This window comes from Rhinolophus ferrumequinum, chromosome 16 (assembly GCF_004115265.2).
Source record: "Rhinolophus ferrumequinum isolate MPI-CBG mRhiFer1 chromosome 16, mRhiFer1_v1.p, whole genome shotgun sequence".
Taxonomy (NCBI): domain Eukaryota; kingdom Metazoa; phylum Chordata; class Mammalia; order Chiroptera; family Rhinolophidae; genus Rhinolophus; species Rhinolophus ferrumequinum.
The window spans coordinates 30,184,820-30,202,048 of NC_046299.1; the positions used below are offsets into that span (position 1 = coordinate 30,184,820).

The window sequence follows — 17,229 nt, forward strand, 5'->3', positions numbered from 1 at the left end:
TGGTACACGGATAAGGCAATTCAACAGTGATAAGCCTATGGTAACAACTAACCATAGGTTAGTTGGGCCTATGACAACTCCCAAAGGTCCACGACAACCAAACTTTGGATCTTGCAAACCCTAAATTGGCTATTGCCAATACATATCCAACTATTCTTTATATAGACTATTTTCTCTAACACACCTGCCCATTCATTTTCTTACAACATGCCCAATTACCACACTGTGATCACATTATTACATTTTTGTTCTTCTTTATTACATTTTCTTCTTCATTTGTTATTTACTTCTTATGTTATTTTTTTTTAACCACAATTTTCTTCCCTGCTTTTTCCACCGCACTCCCCCACCCCTACTCCGGTTCATTCAAACCGCCATTGTTTGTAGTCAGCTGCCATCGGCACATGGCAGTTCAGCTCCAGGGAGAGCCGTTGTTCACAATCTTAGCTGTAGAGGGCACAGCTCACTGGCCCATGTGGGAATCAAACCGGCGACCTTAGCATTAGGAGCATGGCGCTCCAACCACCTGAGCCACCTGGCTGGCCCTGTTATTTACTTCTTATGCTTCCCTTTGTACCCCATTTCTTTGCATTCCTTCCTGCCATTATATTTTCTGCCTCTTTATACTCTTCTTTTTCCCTTCGGTATGTGCAATTTTTTTTTCTTGTCTGCAAAAGTTATTTATCATCACACATACTCCAACCCTAAACAATGTAGTTTACAAATCTAATGGTTTAGAGAACTACTACTATAAAGGCCTATTTTCTACTTAAGCAACAGGAAAGCCCAAGGGAATGAGAAGGGTTTCATAACAACAAAGCAGGAATTCTAAAGGGGGCCCATGGAACCCTAAAAGGATATTGCAGGGGCAAGAGGAAAGAGAACTGAACAGCTTGAAAGGGAATATTTCACTTGCATGTGAATTTTTCTGAAAAGAAAGCCAAAGCTTTCACTGGAGCTTAAAAAGAGTCTGGGGCATAATGAAAGAAACACATAGCATCCATTGGGAATTGGACGAATACAGGAAAAAGGAAGAACACAGAGCAAATTATGGTATAGCCATAAAATAAAATAGCATGAAGCTGTCAAAAAAAAATGTGATCAATGTGTACGTACTGGGAAAAGGTAAACATGGCTTAAAAGGACACATATACATGTGTGTACAATTTTAGGAAGGATGTACAAGTAACTCAAAAAGCGTTGCCTATGGGGTGGGGGACAAGGGTGTCCATCAATTGTTAGAAAGAAACTTCTTTTACTTCATATTTTATATCCTTTTGCATTGTTTAAAAGTCTTTTTATTACGTTACTTTCTCAAATAAAAGGATGAATCATAGCTCTAAAGATTTCTAGTGTCATTATATCTGACTGTGATACTATCTCCCACCCTCTCAGTTTCTTTTCCTTTAATAAAGAACAAAGCAAACAGCAACAGGTGCCACTAGGCTCTCTCAATACTGTGGCTCATAAAAGATCCACTGCAGCTTTTATCTAACAGTCCACTGTCTACAAGGTAGGTTGAACTTCCGTCTCAGTAAAATCTGTCACCAGAAATCTCATTTATGAAGATACTAAATTATGGTGGCACTAAGCAACAACAAGCAGAATCAAGGAAAGTAGTTGTTTTTTTTTTTTAATTGCAATTGCATAGCAAAATGAAGCAAGCCCTTTGCATTACTTTTAGTCAAACAAACAAAGGTTTTACCTACAGGTTGTTTGTTTACAAGGGCTGCTGATGTTGGAGTATAATCCAAATCTTCATCATTGAAGAGTTCTTCAGTACTCATTCCAATGGCTTCTCCCATATTAAGGCCAAGTTTCTTCTGTAATAGTTTTCGCTGGCGTGCTATCCTCTCTTTAGGATCCACTTCACCTTTAAATAGAAAAGAAATACATTTCCTCCACATTAGTTATATTTTCTAATACATGAAGATCAAACTCAACTAAAATGAAAAATAAAAAAATTAACTATTAAAACACCCCGCCTGGCAATAAAACAAACCATGCTTACAGTCTCTAAATGTGTCATAAACTATATTACCTAACCATGACTGGAACAGTGTTCTAGCTAACAAAACACTCTAAGAGTTTTCACTGAGACTCCCTCATTTGTTGTACTGTCAATTATCAAGTTTATATAAAATGAGCTCCCAGTCCTGTGGAAAGAAAAATCTTATTTTATAGGTACACCTTGTACATTCTCTGAAAGATCTAACCAAGCTAAAAAAAAAACCCAAAAAATCTAGATTTTATTCAACAGAAAAAGAGCTCAACAAATACATGTTTATTCCAAACATGGCCTTGATGAATTCTGAGATGATGTAGACCTAATAGCCCAAATAACAAAGATAAAGGCATAAAAGTAGATGGATTTTGAATGTCCCAAGTAAAACCTATAACTTCAGTGGAAAACAGGTCAAAAGGTACTATTTTAAAAATAAAAATTTGGGCTTAAAATAACTAAGTTGCAAGAGACAGTTCTACACTATTGGGAAAAAATTTAACATTTAAAAAACAATAATGATCCTCCTCTAACAATGGCAGAGTAAGCTCTTATTGGATGAAGTGCTTCTTGATTTTAAAACTTACCAGAAAGCAAAAGTAATGAGGTATTGACATAAAGACAGACATCAATGGCCTAGAACTAAGTCCAGAAATAAAAGTATGTGTCCATAGCCAAGGGTGCGAAAACAATTCAGTAGGGAAAGAATAGTTCTTTTCAAAAAATGGTGTTGAAACAACAGGATAGCCAAATGCAAATGAAGTTGGATCCATAACACATATAAAAATTAACTCAAAATCAAAATGGATCAAATACCTGATAGTAAGACCTAAATAAAGTCTATAAAACTCTGAGAAGAAAACAAAGAGGTAAATGACCTTAGATTTGGCAATAGTTTCTTACATATGACTTCAAAAACTTGAGAAACAAAAGAAAAAGATAAATTGGACTTCTTCAAACTTAGTAAGTTCTGTGCTTCAAAGAATACCATCAAGAAAGTGAAATGATAACCCGCAGACTGGAAGAAATCAAATACCTAATAAATGGTTTGTATCCAAAATATAAAAAGAACTCTTACAACTCTATAATAAAAGAACAAATATCCTACTTTAAAAATGGGCAAATGATCTGAATAGACAGTTCTCCATTCCTGCGATCTGTAAGTCATAACCCTTGTGGCTTTATTTCATTTGCGTGAGTATATTGAAAGTGTGCCTTCAATCAAAACAACCCTGGGGTTTTCACTTCTGCAAATATGCTGAGGGAGCTACTTTCTGACCCCAGGTGGGTGGCTTCTGCCTCCTCATTCACCAGGTCGTAACCTGCAAATTCTTAATTTAATATACGAGTTATGAGGCCCCCAACACAGCAAGGATGTGGAGAAACTGGAAACCTTGTGCATTGCTGGTGAGAATATAAAATGGTGAAGCCACTACAGAAAACAGTATGACAGTTCCTAAAAAAATTAAAAACAGAATTATCATGATCCAGTAATTCCACTTCTGAGTATATACCTAAAAGAACTGAAAGCAGGAATTCAAACAGTATTTGTATACCGAAGTTCATAGCAACATTGTTTGCAATAACAAAAAGGTAGAAGAAACCCCAAGTATGCACTGATGGATGAACGGATAAACAAAAGGTGACATAAACATACATCAGAACAATATTCAGTCTTAAAAAGGAAAAACATTCTGACACATACTATAACATGGATGAACCTTGAGGAGATTACACCAAGTGAAATAAGCCAGCTACAAAAGGACAAATACTGATTGCACTTATATGAAGTACCTAGAGTAGTCAAATTCATAAAGACAAAAAGTAGAACAGTGGTTGCCAGGGGTTGGGGGGAGGGGAAGGGAGGAATAGGAATTGTTTAAAGGGTATAACATTTCCATTTTGCAAGACGAAAAGAGTTCTGGAGATTGGCTGCACGTGAATGTCCTTAATACTACGGAACTGTACACTTAAAAATGGTTAAGATGGTAAATTTTTTGTTATCTATATTCTACCACAATTAAAAAACAGACATATCCTATAATAGTAAAAACTATTTAGGAAAAAAATGAAATTTAAGTACTGATATATACTACAATATGGATAAACCTTGGAAACATTCTGCTAAGTAAAAGAAGCCAGTCACAAAAGACCACATATGTATGATTTTATTTATATGAAATGTCCAGAATAGGCAAGTCTATAGAGACAGAACGTTGCTTAGGGCTGGGAAGGGTAAGGAAGTAGGGGGATAAAAGAGTGATAACTAAAGGATATGAGGTTTCTTCTTTAGGCAATAAGGTATTCTAAAATTGACTGTACATATCTGTGAATATATTAAAACCACTTTAAAAATTATATACTTTAAAAATGGGTGAATTGTACAAAACACGAATTTTATCTCAATAAAGCTATTTTTAAGGCTGCTTTACCCAGAGGGAAAAACACTAGAGATTCAGAAGTGAAGACTGCTGGATCCCAAGTCCAGTACACTTACACAGAGCCCACCGTTAGTCCTCTTGTTCCACCGAAAGTCCTACTGGGAAAAATAATCTACACAACTGCAAAGGAAACTCAGACCAGCACCTACACTAATCAAGTATGTATTCTTTGTATATAGGAGAAAATAAACATAGATGAGCAGATAGTTAAAAAAAAATTATAGTGTTTTAAATGAGCACTGTTCAGCATGCTGTGACTTACCAAAATTTAAAACTGAGTTCCGAAAATTGGGGTTTCCAATCCTTGTTACATACTAGAATCATAAGTGGAGTTTTTTCTTTTAAATACAATTTCCTAGAGCTCTCCACACATCTATTAAATTAGAATCTCTAGAATAAGACCCAAACACATTTTCTTTTTTTAAATGACATTGACTTTTACTCCTGGATTAGGACCACAGATCTCTGGTAATGTCCAGGGATGCCCTAGTAAGATTATAGTTAAGATTAGTAAACTTACTGTTTAGAGATAAGTTTTTTCAAATTGGCAAGTTTTTGAAATGACTTCTATCTTCCTTATTAGGAAAACTATGCTTTTATGGAACTTAAATTTTCCTCTTAATTTTCTCCAAAAATAATTAAACTAGATCTAGAAACTATATTGAGCAAGAAGAAATGAATGGGTACTTGGCATTTTTTTTTTTTGGCTTTTTTTTTAAATGTACAAATTGAAGATCATCTCATTAACTTTGCTAGACAGATGTATTTTGAATAATGATCAATTTAATTAGAAACAAAACGAAACACTGTTCTGTTTTTGTTTTAGTCACAAGAACTTATTTACTTAGAAATCCATTAAAAACATCAAGGTTTTTTCCATTCAAAGCACCAATCTTGAATGGCCAAAACATTTATTTTACATCCAGATAGATTCTGTAAGTTTAAAGATAATGGGACAACTACCTATCCAAGATTTATTTTTCATTTTTTACTTTTTGCTTTGGTCACCAGCATGAGTAGATCCAATTATTTAAATATTTAAAACACACAATAAAAAGAAAATTATCATATAGTCTCTCAGATTTCCAGAACTGTGAAAACACTACCACAATCTGCACTAATACTGGATGCTAAAACTATTCAACTGAGGCTCTTGGGTAATACTATGTAATTCCTATATTCCACAATAAAATGGCTGCTGAAATATTAATATGTATCTCTTATCAACGCATATAGTATATACTCACTTAAGGGAAGAAAAATACTTAGGGTAGCTTAACCCAAGTACGTCTGCTTATCTTCTACACACATAGCACCCCCAACCCCCAAATGCAAACTTCAATTTATATTTTGCGACATGTTAGATTTTGCGTGACTGATACATAGCATACCAAGTAATACATTAGTTTGAACAAATGCATTTCAGATTTTCTTCTATAGGATTACTACATACCTGATTTTTCATCCTGTACTTCAAATTCTGCACCAGCAGATCCCAATAGTGATGCCCCATGTTGTAACAATCTACATATATCAAATCTGTCAAAATTCAATCGATCTGTAGTAGATGAATCTTCCATAGCACTTTCTGAAGTAGGTTCTAGATGAGGTTTAAAAATATTTAATTTGATGATATAGTCAAAGTGTAAAATGAAAGAAAATAGCATTATAGTGTATGGGTAATATTTTAAGAAAAGTAAAAGGTGAAAGAAGTAGAAAAGCTACTGAGAATTTACTTATGATCAGCTTCTAGTTATTTATGAAGAAACTATTTAGTTGGTGGCTCAACTCCTACAAACCATCAGAATATTAGTGGGTGTATGTATGGCTGTTTTTGACTACAAAAGCAGGACGTTATATGAAGAAATGCATCCCCATGTTGAAATATGTATGTTAAATATCATGCTGTCTCCACTTACTGTTAAATTGTTTTAAAATACCACAGTAACAGTATGAGTTTATTATAGTGCTAAATTGGAAGACAAACAATTCACATAATATATTCATAAACAAGATTAATAAGCATCATCCTTCCCTATACCTGAGGAATATCTAGGACACAAAGCAACTACTCATTCAATAGAACTCACTTCTCATAATATGAAGCAAATTATAATCTCCTGGTAAACTGCTAAAATTATATATCCATCTGAGACCTAAAAATAGCTATAAAATGTTCTGTATTCCTACCAAAAAAAGGTTATGCCATTATAAATTTCAAAATATATTGTAATTGTCCACAGACTTAATGGTTTGTTTACCTGGCATTTACATATAATTCATCTATAAAGTATAATTGCTTGATTTAAGGAGAACTGCCATAGGTATTTTAAATTTTCTAGTGATGACAAGCAATCTTACTATAAATTTTAATGCTAGTGTAACTTATTTAATAAAGTTTTGTAAAAAAAAAAGAATCTGAGTTATAATATTTCTATATACCAAAATAAGCACAGATAATAAGCTGGAAAAGAAATACTCTTTTCTAAAACAAGTTATAACTTCTTCTGGTTGTATACTTCATTGATGAGAGAAAAGACGAATTAATATAATCACTCAAAAAAACAGGTGCCAGCAAATTAAAGCAAAAATTTTAGACAAGCTAAGACTTATAAGTGGTATTATCAAAGCGACTTGAAAATGAAACCGAGTTGCACCATATTAAATTTTCACTTAATTAAAATGTGCACCTTTACACATTTTTAAAAGCACACACTCATTTTTAAATATCATTAAAGGCAGTCAGAAAAATAATGTCTACTACAAGCTATCTAATGGAGACATAGAAAACTAAACACTGACCTGTTCATATATCTATACATGATTGTACTTAAATTTAGAAAATAATTACACTATTCTTTCAGCAATAACAAAAAATAGACTATTTCAAATATTTATTTTGTATTGATTTAATTTCTTTTTTCGGACATAAATTCCTTGAGCGAAGTAATAATCTCTATAATCAACCATGCTGAAGAATTAATAATTTAAAAAGTATATATGAAAACGTTTTGTCTATCTAGTAGTTTTTAAAAATGTGAAAATCACCGTATTCAATGTCATTTCCTGACAAGGCAATACCTAAAAGCATGAAAATTAAGCCTTTAAATTAAAATTGAAATATTAAAATATAAAATGTATAGTATAGTTAATTCTACAGCTAGGTTTTTACTGCAAACAAGTTTTCCACTTAAAAGCACCTTGTTTGGTTCTTGGCACTGGATTCCATTCAGGTACATTTTTCACTATAGCTTCAACAGCTTGTCCTGCTGCAATCCGGGTATCCCAATTAGTACTCCGTAAGTACATCAACACCTTAAAAAATCATAAAATATAATAGTTACATACTAAAAAAAATTGTTCGTTCAACGTTGAGATGAGAAATACAAGTTTACTTGTTATTAATTTATAATTTAGCAGCCCTAGAATTTATATAAAACATCTTGAAATTATTAAAATCATTTACAAGATCCCATCATTCACAGGAAATATCACACCTTTAAAAAGGAAATAGGAAACTTTTAATCAAAGAATGCTTAAATGCATTTGAAAAATAACATAGCTTTTAACACACTAAAAAGCAAAGTGTATATTATTAAGTCCATTATTTAATGCAAAAAGTTATAAAAAACTGCAGAAAGAATGAGTTCAGCAAGACTGAAAGATGTAAGATCAACACACAAAAATCAATGGTGTTTCTATAAACTTTTAAATAACAATCTGAAAATAAAATTAAGAAAACAATTCCATTTATAATAGTATCCAAAGCATAAAATACTTAAGAATAAGTTGAACCAAAGAAGTTTAGTACTTGTATACTGAAAATTACAAAAATTCAAAAACTGTTTAAAGAAATTAAGTAAGATCTAAATAAACAGACATCTCATGCTCATGGATCAAAGACTTAATACTGTTAAGATAGTAATACTCCCTAAATTGATCTACAGATTCAACACAATTCCTCATTTTTTTTTTTAAAGATTTTATTGGGGAAGGGGAATAGGACTTTATTGGGGAACAGTGTGTACTTCCAGGCCTTTTTTCCAAGTCAAGTTGTTGTCCTTTCAGTCTTAGTTGTGGAGGGCGCAGCTCAGCTCTAGGTCCAGTTGCCATTGCTAGTTGCAGGCGGCACAGCCTACCATCCCTTGCAGGAGTCCAACCGGCAACCTTGTGGTTGAGAGGACACGCTCCAACCGACTGAGCCATCTGGGAGCTCAGCGGCAGCTCAGCTCAAAGTGCCGTGTTCAATCTTAGTTGCAGGGGGCAGAGCCCACTATCCCTTGCGGGACTCGAGGATTCGAACTGGCAACCTTGTGGTTGAGAGCCCACTGGCCCATGTGGGAATCGAACCAGCAGCCTTCGGAGTTAGGAGCATGGAGCTCTAACCGCCTGAGCCACCGGGCCGGCCCCCAATTCCTTATTTTTTTACAGAAATGAAGAAGTTGATCCTAAAATTTATATGGAAATTCAAGGGATCCCGAATCACCAAAACAATCTTGAAAAAGAATAATAAAGCTGGTATACTCACACTTCTTAATTTCAAAACTTACTACAAAGCAACAATAATCAAGACTGTGTGGTACTGGCAAACGGAGAGATATACAGATTAATGGAAAAGAATTGAGAGTCCAGAAATAACTATGTCTATGGTCAACTGATTTTCGACAAGAGTGCCAAGACAATTCAATGGGTAAAGTGTAGTTTTTTTCAACAAATGGTGTTAGGGAAACAAAAAAATGATTTTTGAACCTTTACTTCACACCATACACAAAAAATTGAATGAAAATGTCCTTAAGTCTAAAAATAAGAGCTATAAATTATACAATTCTTAAAACATCAGGATAAATTTTTGTGATGACCTTAGGCTATACAAGTGTTTCTTAGATGACCCCAAAAGCACAAGTGATGTAAAAAAAAAAAAAAAAAAAATTCGACTTCATGAAAATTAGTAACTTTTGTGCTTTAAAAGACACCATCAAGAAAGTGAAGACAACCCACAGACTGGAAGAACATATTTGCAAATCAAATCCCTGATAAGGGGCTTGTATCCAAAATATATAAAGAGCTCTTACATTTCAATAACAAATATCCCACTTTAAAAAATGGGCAAAGATCTGAATAGATAGTTCTCCAAAGAAGATATATAAATGGTAAATAAATACATGAAATCATGTTCAACATCACTAGCCATCAGGAAAATGTAAATCTAAAGTACAATGGATTATCACTTCACACTCACTAGTATGGATATAATCAAATATAACAGTTAATAACAAGTCTGGCAAGGGTGTAGAATAATCACATCTCCCATACACTGCTGCTGGGAATGTAAAACAGTGGAGCGAGTTGGAAAACAGTCTGGCAGTTCCTCATAAAGTTAAACATAGCTACCATACTCATATGATTGAGCAATTCTACTCCAGGTATATACCGTATTTCCCCGAAAATAAGACCTAGACAGACAATCAGCTCTAATGCGTCTTTTGGAGCAAAAATTAATATAATATGATATAATAATGTAATATAATACCGGGTCTTGTATTAATTTTTGCTCCAAAAGGCGCATTAGAGCTGACTGTCCGACTAGGGCTTATTTTAGGGGAAACATAGCATGTCCAAGAGAGATGAAAACATATATCCACATGAAAACCTGTAAATGAATTTTCATACCAGCATTATTCACTGTACGCTAAAAGGTGAAAACCCAAAAGTTCATCAACTAATGAACAGATAAATAAGATGTGGTATATCCTATCTATACAGTGGAATATATTTGGCAATAAAAAAGAATGAAGTAACGAGACATGCTAAAATATGAAGGAACCTTGAAAAATACTACTTTAAGTAAAAGAAACCAGTCACACAAGGTCTCACATTTACAGAAAATGTTCAGAACAGGCAAATCTATAGACAGAAAGTAGATTACTGGTTGCCTAGGACTGGGTATGCAAGGGGGAGTGATGGAAAGTGACTGCTATTAGGCATGAGGCTTCTTTGGGGGAAGATAAAAACGTTTTAAAATTAGATTGTGGTGATGGCTGCACATATCGGTGAATTTTAAAAAATCAATGACATACACTTCACATGCATGAATTCATGGTATGTTAATTATATTTCAATAAAGCTGTTTAAAAAACAAAACTGAAAGGCAACTGAGGGCAGAGAAAGGAGGATGGCAGGTAGAAAGGCGATAAAGACAAACTTTGCCTCTCTTGGAATTATTTGGTGGCAGCCTCGTATGCTGGGGGGTCTGAGTTATAAAGACCATAACTCACTTGGAAAGCTGGAAACCTTTCCTCAGTTCAACACAGAATAGTCTCGCTCATTGTTTAAAATTTCAGCTCATTCAAGTCCTCCTCTCTTCCCTTGGGATGAGAAATGGGTATGCTTCTCTATCACTCCACCTTACACAGGAGTATAATATTGCCTAATATGCATCCTTCTCCATTCTTAGAACGTGGAGCCTGTATTCCATCTACATCTTGGTTAGAAAGTTCTGATAATATCTAAGCAGGGAATATGTTGGAAAAGAGAGTCACTGTTAGCCCTTATGGTAAGAACCATATAGTACAGATTTATATATATCAACAAAGGGCTTAGAACTCCTACTCATATGAATCAGGGAGAGACAAATGAAAATGAAAGGAGTGGATAAGATGGCAGGAAAAGAGGCGTCTTGGGACTTCCAATGTCTGGGCTATCATATTGCTCCCCATCCTATCTCTAATCTCCCCACCCCCAAAGCACTCCTGTTTTCACTGTGCATGCCGGAGAATTAAACACGTGGAATTTGCTGCTCACTATCATACAGGCACACTTCTACAAGCCCAGAGAGTTCAGTAAAAGTACAGCCACTGCTTAGGGAAACATGGACTACGATTATGAAAACACTGATCCATTAAAGCAGAAAGTCTCCACTTTCAAAAAGCTGATAACTAAGAATGTAATGACAACCAGCTTCTCACACATTTCAATCACTGCCCATGAGTACTCATCCATTTGAAGACTGCCAACTATGATATAATTATTAGCCGTTAAGAACAAGTTAGACTACTAACAAACGAGATTAACAACTTAGTTCATTACCAAATTGGGTCAGATTCAAATTTGAGCCATGGGTAAAAGGTTCTATGTTGTCAAATCCCTTAAACAATTAAACTTGATGCAAAAACCAAAATACTTTAAATCTCGTGGCAAACTAAATAAGAAATAGCAAAAATTTTAAAATATCTGGAGAAATGTTAAGATATTTAATGGAATTTGAAGACCACATGTTGTCACTAAAATAAGAAATTTCTGTCTTTAATTTTATGTTCTTATCCATGGACAAATTTCTACAATTGTATTATACTAAAAGAAAAAGAAAAAAGTTCTTACTTTAGATAAGAGATTATTTAGTTCATGGGGATGAAGCTTCACCACTTCTCCAAGTTGCTGTGCAGCAGCTTTTCTTGTAACTGGAGTAGTGCCAGTATCCAGTAAGATAAAAAGACGGTCAAGCCTAAAATAACAAAAATATAATGGTTACTTTGAAACTTGTTTTCTCATATGTATAAGTTTGAGTCAATAAATGTATTGAGTATCTGTGAACAAAGACTGACACTAGAGATGCAGGAAAATCTCTACTCTGGAGGGACTTGCTGTGGAAGGTGGGGTGACTGATTAAGGCAAATACACAAATAAGTAGAATATAGAGTACAATAAGATACGTATCGGAAAAGACGCACAAAGTGCTTTAAGGAGTGGGAACAGAGAGAGCAAATACTATACACTAGTATATCCTCAACTGTGTAATACTGAAAAGGCTTCATAAAAGAAATGGTGTATGAGAAGGACCTTAATGGTAGAATGAGATTTCAATACTGGTGGAGTTGAGGTGGGGATAGGGAAAGGGGGACAGACATCTGAAAGAACGAATAACAGCAGCACAGCAATAAGAAATGTTTAGGGAAGTGAATAACAGCTTGATTGTAATTCAGGGTACACTTAAGAGAACAGTGGACCATATCACTACATTAGTAGCTAGAGCCCTACTGTGGAGACTTTTGAATGCATAGTTCAACTATGAAGGTCTTGGGTTAAGAAAGTGATAGGACTGGAGTTATGGTTTAGGAAGATTAATCTGGCACCGTGAAGCATGAAGTAAAATGGAAGGAAACTTTTAGAGAATTTTAGGCTAAAAGTGCAGATCTGAACTATAATCGTGGCGACAAGACTAAAAAGAGGTTGGGAGAAATGTTGCCAAGTAAAACACACATGGTATAGTAATTAAATATCAAGGAAAGGAAAGGATTCTGAGACTCTGAATCCTAGAGAATAAAAATGTCATTAAAAGAATGGGAAGAACTAGTGAGGAAATGTTATAAGAAAAGATGACAAGTTTACTAGTGGCAGAGACAGGATAGCTAGGAGAGACAACAAGGATGGCTGGAATAGAGATCGGAAGCTCAGGAGAAAGTGGAGACTAAAGGTATATAGGTCTATGAGTCATTTGTGTAGAAGTGACAGATATGGCAACAAATAAGATCTCTAAAGAAAGAGTTTATAAAGGCATATTGCATAATGTCACAAATTCCAGAACCACAGTACCACGGTTCAAATCCCACCAATGAATAAAGTGTGGAATTAAGTTACAATACCTTATAAGTGGGAAGAAATGGAAAACCATGTTACTTTGCTTTTGGGATAAAGAAAAATCCTAGCGTTTTAGAAATGCAAAGTCACAAGTAACTACCCCCAGTTGTCCACATATCATATAGATCTGGCCTTCCCGTGACACTATTAATCGGGCTTAATGAGGCAAAGTGGATGCCACAAATAATGAAAGGAAAATGGCTTCATACATGGAATATGTATTTTAAACAAGACGGGGGGTGACAAGTGGCAAGGTTATATTGACTGTGCCCAATCCTATACAAAGGGAGATTTAGTGAACACACCTTCAAATTTTATCTAATAAAGAAAAACAAGCAAGGTCCTAAAGCTAATCATGGGCATTAAGCATTAATAAACTACAAAGAGGCTCATATTTTTGTGAGATTCTTTTTCTTTCATTAAGAGCTAAAAAAAATCACAAAACAAAGCTCTGAAAGGCTTTTATAAGATAAACCTATATGGGGGCAAATGAAATAGGCAGGGTGTTTTGTTTTCTTCTTTTTTTTCTGGTAGTATTTTTCAGACTAGCCAGTCACTAATAAGTACTAATAAAATCATTATAACTGGTAAGAAATAATAACTAAAGCAGATCTTTTTCAGTCAAGGTTCAGGATACTATGAAAACTTTTCAACTGCTTCAGGACAAAATACTAAAAGGCAAGATTCAAATTTTATAGTGAAGGGTATGGTATGTAAGAAGGCCATATATCAAGAAAAATATCTGATGTATACCTGAAACTAATATAATATTGTATTTCAACAGTAATTGAAAAATAAATTTTTAAAAATTAAAAAAAAACAACCTAAGGCAATTAAAGCTAATGACATAAAGGAAAAAGTAATACAACACAGTTTTTGCTTGTGATATACTGAATGGCACAGTGGTTATAAAGAAATTTTTAAATTAAATTTATTGGGGTGACACTGGTTAATAAATTTTTATAAGACATGCAAAAATTAATTTACTTTATACATACACTATGCATAGACACATCCCACATTATTCATTCAATGCCATCTAAATACTTGCCTTTACCCATTCATTCATCAGTTTTTGCTATAGGATTTGGTAAGCAGTGACTCAGAAAGATAGTAGGACAGAAAAAAAGGGAAAATAAATTTTTTCTGACAGATGGTGTTCTTATAAAGTTCTAAGAAGTAAGACCAAATCCCATCCCCAGAAAATGACTTCCTTCACACATCCCCTACCTAACTCTCAGAATGCTCCCTGACTTATTTTCAACTTTAAAAGTAGTTGTAATGTCCAAGTTTATGAGAATTCTCTCTGAACCTTCACAACAAATTCTTCATAGTGCTATAGCCATGATTTTGAATGCCTATATTCAATGAAAATGTGTGAAAATTTAAACATCTATGAACAACTTTCTGTAAGTATCCAAACAAACATTCATTTAAATCTTCTATAGTCTATGATAGCCAACATTATTAAAAATTAAATTAAGTAACTTTTACTACAAAGAAGATATTAGTCTTAGATCAAATCTATGCTACAGTGGACTTATAACTGTATATGCTACATGTATTCTTTGTACCAGTATCAGGCTCTCTCGTATGTGTACAGTTCACATAGATGCGCAACTTCCCTATGGGAAACAGCGGCAAATAGAAAACAAACGACTGGGAATTAGGAGACCTTTAAAGGCCCTACTTCTGTCCCTTATTAGAGGATTCAGGAAAGCTCACTTTTCTTAAACTCTGATTTTGGAGGTAAAACTAAATAATTTAGCCATATTTTAGAGCTTCACCTAATTGCAATTTTTTTGTAGTTTTTTTCCTTATATAACATGTTTGTCGTATCTTTGACTTATTGAAATGCCAAGTTCCTTAGACTGAACCTCTGCAAGGATTTCAATGACTTCATAATTCCTTTTCCACGATGGAGTTTCTGCTTTTCATGACCAAAAGCAAAGATGGCTGCAAAACGAACACTCTAAGGAAGTGACAATATTAACCTGTTTATAAACCCACGTGAAAAAGTTAAAAGAAAACTAACACTTTTCCAAGTTTGCTCCAATCATTTCCACGTTCCTCAAGCTCCAATTACCATTCCCTATGCCTTCAAAAGAAAAGGACTACTTCACTGAGTAGATCTCTAGGCTGTGGAACAAAAATGATCTCAAGTTCTCTTCTCACTACTTCTGAAGATTGATCTTTACACCTACCCTTCCTTTCTATTTAAGACGAAAAGACAGTCCTTGCTCCTCTTCAAGACTTAGATATTATCCCACTGTTTTCTTGATACCATTCCCTTCTGTCCTCATTCAATTATCCTTTCTCCAATATCTCAAATCATTGACTTATTAATCCATTCCTTCTGTCTTCCAATATGCAGAGGCCTGTCTCCAATGAGAAAATAAGCTGTTTGACCTCCATCTTCTAGAACACTTTCTTTGTACTGTCAAGTATGGTGAACAAGTGTTAAAAATCACTTCTTTTTTTCCCTCATCATACACAATTTAATCCTTATCTATCCTTCTCTACTACTAAAATAGCACACCTGAAAGTCACCAATGAACTTGTAAGATCCAAATCCAACATTTTTGGAAATCCAATTTTCTTGACTCTTCTATGACATCTGATTATCAGAAAATACCCCATTCTTGAAATACTTTCCTTCCTAAGTTTTCATACTATGTTACCCTGTTTTTCTCTGAACTCTTAATTCTTTCCTTAGTTTCCCTACTCTTATGACTCTTAATATCAATGTTCTCCCAGATTCAATCTTTGGCTGTTCATCTCTCACCAGTTTCTCCCTTAGGAGACTGTAGCTGTTAAAACTATAACAGTACAAATAATCCCCAAATCTGGCCCATCCGGAAGGTCTAGTGCCACACTCTCAACTATCTGGTGAGTATAACCCCATACTAATATGATCTAATTGCCAGATTTACTTCCTAAAGCACCCTTTAAACAAATTACTACCTTACTCAAACTTTTAATGGCTCACCCTTACCTATCAGATATCAATTACAAACAAAAAAAATGTCTTTCAAACATGAGCCTTTCGATGTCCAAAATTTGGCTATACTGTTTGCTCCACTTGAAATGTCTTTTCTTAGTTCTTCAGCTAGCTCCCATCCACCATGATTTAAAGTCCTTTACCCTCTTGAAACCATCACAAACTACTAAACCATACAGATTACTTCCTCTTCTGAAATCCACATGAATTATCATCTTGAATAGCCATTTTGGTATTTATTATGCCTTGTTTTGTGGCATCTCTTACACAGTTATCACATGATACCTTACGCTCATTAAACTTCACCTCCTTCAAGGTTCTTTTTGTCACCCACAGTACTTTGCGCAGTATCTTTGCACAGTATTCAAATACTTGCTGAGTAGTTGGTGTTTATTATAATTAAAATAATAAAGAAAAGTTAAAGTTTTGGGTGAACAAGTTTAGGCACCATTTTTAAGCAAAAACAAGAGTGTGCTATATTACATATTTTTTTTTTGCTTCCTTTGAAAAACATCCTTAATCTACAACAGACGTATTACATAAAAACAAGTTATAAAAATAACAGAACTGATAGTAAGGTAATGTTTCAGTAAGTGAAAAGATCAACATAGCAGTACTTCAGCACTCTGAAAATCAAGGCAGTTATGTCCGCTCCAAACATCAAGTGAAGTGGGTACTGCATTCCTTCAATAATTTCCACCCTTTCTAAACTTTCCTTTAGGAAGCTACTGCTACCATCTTCATTAGAATCACACTCCTTCCCCAAGACCTTATGCTCATCTCTAACCTAATGCTGATTCTGTCTCACAGCGACACAGCTCCTCAGGCCTCTCCTTTCTGCAAAGCCTTGGATCCCAAAGCCATGTCACCTCTGCTCCTTCACCAGCCAACTGCCCTGAGGGTAGCAGATCGGCTCACTCATCCTACTTCAGGCCTGTTTATTCTCACATCTTCCAGTTTGGTGGTAACCAACATGTCTCTCTGAATAGAGGAATGGGGACACAAGAATGCTTCTTTGGTCCTCTTGACTCAAAGTCCCTTTCGGAGTGCTCCATTCCTCTCTCCAGGACAGCAGATTAGACACCACACAAAAGGAAGAATAAAGAGATGCGCAGAATGGGATCTGACAAGAGGGAAGTCTGACCTGTTAC

At 34.6% G+C, this 17,229-nt stretch overlaps 2 protein-coding genes across 3 annotated transcripts in view; one reads left to right on the forward strand and one right to left on the reverse strand.

Moving 5' to 3' along the window:
- Window positions 1-17,229, forward strand: part of FGFBP3 (fibroblast growth factor binding protein 3) — a 112,824-nt gene that overhangs the window by 76,922 nt on the left and 18,673 nt on the right. The window lies entirely within an intron of this gene.
- The window catches only part of BTAF1 (B-TFIID TATA-box binding protein associated factor 1), an 85,262-nt gene that overhangs the window by 60,706 nt on the left and 7,327 nt on the right, over window positions 1-17,229 (reverse strand). Inside the window, exons 2-5 of the mRNA XM_033130608.1 lie at window positions 11,821-11,944; window positions 7,644-7,758; window positions 5,897-6,043; window positions 1,710-1,873 (exon numbers count right to left, since the gene is read on the reverse strand). Of these exons, the coding sequence (XP_032986499.1) occupies window positions 1,710-1,873; window positions 5,897-6,043; window positions 7,644-7,758; window positions 11,821-11,944 (550 nt within the window). The remainder of the gene's footprint in view (window positions 1-1,709; window positions 1,874-5,896; window positions 6,044-7,643; window positions 7,759-11,820; window positions 11,945-17,229) is intronic.